The sequence below is a fragment of the Bison bison genome, unplaced genomic scaffold (genome assembly GCF_000754665.1).
Source record: "Bison bison bison isolate TAMUID 2011002044 unplaced genomic scaffold, Bison_UMD1.0 scf7180017864451, whole genome shotgun sequence".
In the NCBI taxonomy this organism is placed as follows: Eukaryota; Metazoa; Chordata; class Mammalia; order Artiodactyla; family Bovidae; genus Bison; species Bison bison.
This window is the reverse complement of record NW_011495013.1, coordinates 6,577,222-6,584,214: the sequence shown is the minus strand read 5'-3', so window position 1 is coordinate 6,584,214 and position 6,993 is coordinate 6,577,222. Positions and strand designations below refer to the sequence as shown.

General features: G+C 44.4%; 1 protein-coding gene across 1 annotated transcript in view; it reads left to right on the top strand.

The window, feature by feature from the left end:
• The first annotated feature begins 1,301 nt into the window (after positions 1 to 1,301).
• GABRA4 (gamma-aminobutyric acid (GABA) A receptor, alpha 4) overlaps positions 1,302 to 6,993 on the top strand; it is a 77,218-nt gene continuing 71,526 nt past the window's right edge. Inside the window, exons 1-2 of the mRNA XM_010858863.1 lie at positions 1,302 to 1,549; positions 1,959 to 2,077. Coding sequence (XP_010857165.1) covers positions 1,464 to 1,549; positions 1,959 to 2,077 — 205 coding nt within the window. The 5' untranslated portion in view covers positions 1,302 to 1,463. The remainder of the gene's footprint in view (positions 1,550 to 1,958; positions 2,078 to 6,993) is intronic.

Genomic DNA, 6,993 nt, shown 5'->3' with positions numbered 1-6,993 from the left:
TGACATTTCTTGTTGATTAATATGGCAGGAGAAATTTGCATTTTACACACACACACACAAAAACCCCAAACTCCCTTGGTTTGATTGTTTCCATATCAAATAAGTCCCCCAGTCATCAAATTGTGAATAAATCATCAAAGGTCTAAACAGAACATAATTATTGGTGGTTCTAGGGACCTATACAGAAATTTACTTAGGTCACTGATTCAACATGTAAGTATTTCCATAGGAATCACTATTAAGATGACAGACACCTTTCCTTCTTGGAATCAATAACTAAAGTTTTTAAAAGTTCTCCTGAAAGTGCTTATCTCTGTTCAATACAACACTAAAGTTATACTGCCAAGTGTTTTCAAGTCATTAGTGAACTTTGAGGCGTCCCTTGACTATCGGCTCTCTCTCTCAGACACACACACACACACACTCTTTTCCTGCTCTCTCCTCTCCCTTTCCCCAGACATCCTTTCCCTCCTCCCGGATGCGTTCTGGATGTGGAGTCAGCTCTGCAGTGAAAGAAAAAGTGTCAAGTGTCTCAAAAAGTGAAAGTGATTTTGACCTGCTATCCCTTGTTTCCACTTCTCTTCCCTGCAGGGAAAGGATGGAGCAGCGAAGCAGGGGGCATGCGCGTGCCAGGCGGCGGCGGGTAGCATAAAGGAATTTGTTATCTTTGCAGCAACAGCTTGGCAAAGGAGTTGACAACACAATGAGGCTCAAGTCCACCTTCTAACAGTTTGGCGAGAGAGCACCAGTGAGTTGCAATCCCTTTTACTAGGAAGATTTTTCTTTCCTCCGCCGCCCCACAACACCTGAAGGGGAGAGTCCCAGAGGTTGTTTCTGTCCAGACTTGATTTCCTCCTCCCCACCAAGATGTCCCACCCCTTCGCCCAGAAAGCCCATCCATCTCGCCATTTCTCCACCTCCAGCCTTAAAAATGGGTACAGACAGGTCCTCGACAACCTAAAGAGAGAAGGGCTTCAAGGGTTAAATCCAAATGCCACCGGAGGGAGAAGCGGAGGCTAAGCTTAGCCGTGGGCGGGGACACACTTGGCGCCGGAGCTCCAGAGCTCGAGAAGAGGCTGCAGCCCCTGTCTCACGCCCAGGAGTTAAACGTCGGAAAGAACTCGGTTCAGCCTTTCGGTATCAGTGCTCCAGGTGTTAACTCTGGCCGCTTCGGGGTGCGGGCAAGAAAGAGTGTGAGCGGTATACACAGCTCTTCATACACTAGAGAGCTCGGCGAGAAAAGGAGGGGGCGAGGAAAGGCAGGATCCGCCTCCCCGGCCCGCGTGCACACACGCGCCCACCGCGGCTGGGGCTGGCTGAGCGCGGGCGAGTGTGAGCGCGGGCGAGTGTGAGCGCGAGTGTGCGCACGCCGCGGAGAGCCTCTGCCCTCGCCTCGCACCCTGCTCAGGGCATCTGGAGAGCCTGGAAACCTGAACAGGCTTAAAGTATGGCATGTTGCAAAGATGGTTTCTGCCAAGAAGGTACCCGCGATCGCGATGTCCTTCGGGGTCAGTTTCGCCCTCCTGCACTTCCTGTGCCTGGCGGCTTGGTGAGTTCCCCGGGGTGCTGGGGTCAGGGGAAGATGAAGAAGGGGCCAGTTCTGGGTCTCCTATGGCCACCTACCCCTCCCAAGGCGAACCAGACCCTCTGGTCTCCGCTGTAACGTCAGGGTCGCGGAGCCCGGCTTTGCTCTGAACGCCTAAACGCCAAGAGCAGCAGGGGCGCGGGGTCCGAGAAGAGTGTGGATACTGGGGTCCGTGTGTGCGGGCTGCGCCTCCCCGGGCCATTTCTCTCTCCTCCATCCCTCAGCCCTGACTTCTATAGTTTGGAGCGAGAGACTCTTTTCCTAGAACATAAACCTGTTTCCACCTGTTCGTTGATCAATTCTTAAAATAACCCCTCCGCCTGTTTTTTTTTGTTTTTGTTTTTTGTGTATGTGTGTGCGTGTGCATTTGCAGTTTAAACGAATCCCCAGGACAGAACCAAAAGGAAGAGAAATTATGCCCAGAAAATTTTACCCGCATCCTGGACAGTTTACTCGATGGTTATGACAACAGGCTGCGTCCTGGATTTGGGGGTATGAACGATTTCAAACGCGCAAGTGTGTCCTGTGTATGTCTCTCTCTGCGTCTGCCTGTCTGTCTGTGGGAATATCATTAGGTATGCCTGGAATGCAAAAATGAAAAATCTGTTAGTCTCTCTCTCTTTCTCGCCACCTCCCCCAGCCCCCCTCCGCCTTTCCCTCCCCGTCTCTTCTCTCTCCCTCTCCCCTCGTTTGACAAGACCTCTGACAAGAAGACCGCCCCCACCGGTACTTTCCCATCTCCCTGCCCCCTCAGCAGCTTTGCGTCTCCCCCACACTAATTACCTCCTGGGACCTGACTGCTGGGCGGGGGAGGGTGAAGGGAAAGAGTCAAAAATGGGAACCCGGGGCTCAATTGGCCCTCTGCTCTGCGCCCTGAGAATGGACTTCTCCCAACTTGGCCACTTTGCTCCCAGCAGGTTGCACTTGGACAGCTGATTCTAAGTCCCCTGTCCCCCCACGTGGTGTTAGTTCCTCAGCCAAAACCTCGACCCTGTTCTACCTAGGACACGAATCTAGGGCACGAAGCTGTCTGCTCTCCTAGAGAACCCAGTCCTTGCCTATTCTTTTCTACCCTGGGATCAAATTTTACTTTATTTGGAGAGGTGGCTGTTTACTTCCCTCCTAAGACTTTGAAGTCAGGGATGTTTCTGCCATATTTCTTCCTAAAGTAAATATGTATAAAGGGTCTAATAGAGGCACATCCATTCACAGCATCGTTGCTCTCTTTTTCGTATTCATAGTCCCTTTGCTTATGTAATGAGAATCTCAAGCATTGTGCTAGGCACCAGGTTCACAGAAATCTCAAGATACTATTCTTAACCTCAAAAACCCTCTCAGTCCAGTTCAGTGAGAACAATCTTCACCTAAAGCCTCAGCCCATGTCTCCTGACCACCAAGTTCCTGTTCTTTCCACTAGTCTGATCTAGTTACTTCTTGGGAAATGAGTCGAATAAGACATAGGCTCTACCTTAAAGGATAAGGAACCTTACTGTTTAACCTTACAACAACCCCGAGAGAAAGGTATTACTATCCTTGTTTTACAGGTGTAGAAGTTGAGGCTTGGGAAGATAACCAACTGGTCCAAGTTCAGACTTAATAAATGGCATGGGCAATATTGGAACCCAGATCAAGTTCTGTACTTAAAAAACAAACCCACAAAGATTGGGATGCTATCAGATACTTTCTGATGAATATCATAGTATTAGAAGCACTGAGGCATTTGTGCTTCCTTTTGAGGGTTTTAGGAGATAAGGATGGGGAGTGTAGAAGGTAAATGGGAGCAGGATGTTTCTGGGAAAAAGAACAGAATTAGATATTATTCCAGAGGTGTTTGGTCCCAGCTTAGAAAGAATTGTTGAAAATAAAAGAGAATTGTATGGGTTTTAGGAGTCTAACCAGTCTCGTTTTTCTCATGTAACAAAGGAGAATGTTTGAAAGAGAAAGTGATTTATACTGAGAAACAGCATATTAGGCTTCTCTGGTGGCTCAGGTGGTGAAGAATCCGCCTGCAATGCAAAGGACACAGGAGACTCAGGTTCAATCCCTGGGTTGGGAAGATCCTCTGGAGGAAGGGAATGGCAACCCACTGCAGTATTCTTGCTTGGAGAATTCCATAGACAGAGGAGCCTGGCAGGCTGTAGTCCTTGGGTTCCTTAAGAGTCAAACACGACTGAAAGACTAACATAGCATATTAATGATAGACTGGAATCCAGTCTTCTGAAACCAGGAGCCCACTTTATTCCTTATTCCTGGATTTTATTGAGAAGGTTACTGGGAGCCATTGAGGGATTTAATTCATTTTTTTGTTTGTTTTTGCATTTTGATAGTGATAAAGATGGGTCAGAGGATGAAAGATTCTCCCAGTTCTTCTCATGTTGCCTCTCTAGGGGTAGGATGCTTAGCCCTGCATTTGCCTTCATGCAAATCTGAAAAAAGGCTTCCTTACAGAAGTGAATCATTTGTCAATGCACGATCTTTCATAAGTGACTGGGAAATTATCACTTTAGATCAAAAATAACTGTGTGGAGAAAGTTTCAGATGATGTGATGCCATTTAGGGCTGTATTATATCAATAAAAAAGGATTTATCTGCCCATAAAGTTTTTAAACTTGACATTTTAAGTAAAGGAAAAAAATAATAGAAGTATCAAATCACATGTAGTTTAAATATTCATTAGTGAATTGATGTCCCTGAACATAAATTAAAGCACAAAATTATTGAAACTGTATGATTTTATTATTAAATGTGGAAAATTAAAATCACATCTGCCCAGTTGGTTGTAATGCAAGTTGTAATTCAAAAGGGAGAAGGGATCCATTGTAGATGCATCATTTTTTTACCAGCTACCTTCTCCCATGATAGTATATAGACAATAAAATAAATGAAATCCACCTATAGAAGCCATTGCTCGATTTTGGTTAGCTGCAGGACTGCTAAAATGTTTCAAGGGCATTAGTCATCTTGTTTGTCTCTGCCAAGTGATATTCGTTGCCCACTTGGAGGTTCTTTTATAGCTTTATGGGAAGGGGTTGAATTTGCATTATTTTAAGTGTTAGTAGTCAATTCATTATTAATAATTTACCATGTAGCACAATTTTGGGGGTTGTTGCTCATAAATATTTGTGGTAAATGTGATTCATTAATTAGAAGTGGGTCATTCTCTGTAAATATGTAGTATTCCAGATGTAACAGAGGAACAGTAATTCTCACCTGCAGAAAAATGTGTAATCTGTTTACATGGTGTTATAAATGAGCATCACAGAAAATAATAAGAACATTCATTGTTAGCAGAAACTCTTGAATGCCACAGGTTTGATGCCTTCCTGGACATCTTATATCTTGTGGAAAATTTGGCATTTTTGAAATGAAATGAAAATAATTCAGATTTTGACCATTGTGCTATAAATACAGATTTACTTCCTGGTTCCCTTAATCCTACTTCTGCTCTTTGTAGATCATTTACTTTATATCTGTTTATACAGCTTAGCAGTGTTCCCTTTAAAATAAAGCTAAAAGCAAAGATCTGAACTGAGATGGGAGGGTTTGTGATTGCTCAGTAGGCCAGGCAAGGGTTGAAATAGACTTGGAAATGAAATTACATATTTTTAACTCAGCAGCACAGCTTGCAATGGGGAAGTAAAAGGAACTGAAATGGTTCTTTCTTTTCGTCCCTCCAGGATTCCCTCTCCTTTGTCTCTGTTGGAAGAGGAAAGGAGAAAGGTGAAGAGGAAAGGAGAAAGGTGAAAAGGGAAGGATGGGGGCAGAGTGAGGGCACCTAGACTGGGACATCTGAAAAGGCAGAGTTCTTCCAGCCTGCTACCATCTGGAAGGAGCTTGCACCAACCTAGAAGCAGCATACAGTAAACCATTCCACAGTAAAGAGCATCCCCTGGGCCTCTAGCCACTTCAGCACTGTTATACACCTTCTTAAAAATGCATAGCTAAGGTACTAACCACCTGTAGGAAGCCAGTCCTTATCCACTTCCATTGATCGAAGGATTACACAATCCTTTCGTGCATCTCTGCACAAAATCTGGAATAAATGAGGCACATGATCTGGAATAATAAATGCTTCCAGAGACATACAGATAGAGATAATTGCCTTGGTTCATCTTCCATAATCTCTCTGAAACGGCAGTGGAGCACTAGGGTTTTGCAAGGTTGTTCATCAACACTGTAAGACTTCAGGTGAGTAGGGTTTTCTGCACTTTTGAAAACATTTTCACATACGATTTCTAATAAGATGATCACAACCAATGCAAAAAGATAAGCAGGGCATGCTTTTTTCTTCTCTTAGAGAGGAGGCTGGGAAAATTGCAGTGAATTACCCAAGAATCCTGCGTCTTATAGTTGACAAGACAAGATCAGAACTCACACTTCACTCTTTAAAACCTTAGTCAGGCAGCTGGTCTTTTGCTTCAACCACTTCTAAGACATTTTTTGCATCCTTCTGTTGACCAAGAGTCAAATTTTCATGAACATACCTTCCTGTTACAAAGTAGGTCATTACAGTAAGCAAAACGCCATTGCCCCCAGAGGAGTAAAATGAGAACTTTTATTTTAAAGACTTAATAACAGTTTTAAATGGAAAAGTAAACATTGGGGGAATATATCGTTGTTGTTCAGTCACTCAGCTGTGTCCGACTTTTTGTGACCCCATGGACTGAAGCACGCCTGGATTCCCTGTCCTTCACCATCTCCTGGAGCTTGCTCAAAGTCATGTCCATTGAGTTGGTGATGCCATCCAACCATCTTGTCCTTTGTTTTCCCCTTCTCCTGCCTTCAATCTTTCCTAGCATCAGGATCTTTTCTAATGAGTTGGCTCTTCGCTTCAGGTGGCCAAAGTATTGGAGCTTCAGCTTCAGCATCAGTCCTTCCAATGAATATTCAGGATTGATATCCTTTAGGATTGATATACATTAGGTAAATTTGGAATAATTTTCCCACAGAAATGCAAATATGCTTGAAATGTTTTAAAATGATCTATTGTTGTTCGGTCGCTAAGTCTGTCCCAATCTTTGCAACCCTATATCTCAAGCTAAAAATTAAATTGATATATCATGCCAGCTTTATTAATTGAATGTTGACAGAGAATATATTTTTAAAAATATATAAATGAAAAGAACATTTGAAGTCCACAGTTCAGTTCAGTTGTTCAGTCGTGTCCGACTCTTTGCGACCCCATGAATTGCAGCATGCCAGGCCTCCCTGTCCATCACCAACTCCCGGAGTTCACTCAAACTCATGTCCATCGAGTCCGTGATGCCATCCAGCCATCTCATCCTCTGTCGTCCCCTTCTCCTCCTGCCCCCAATCCCTCCCAGCATCAGGGTCTTTTCCAATGAGTCAACTCTTTGCATGAGGTGGCCAAAGTACTGGTGTCTCAGCTTTAGCATCATTCCTGCCTC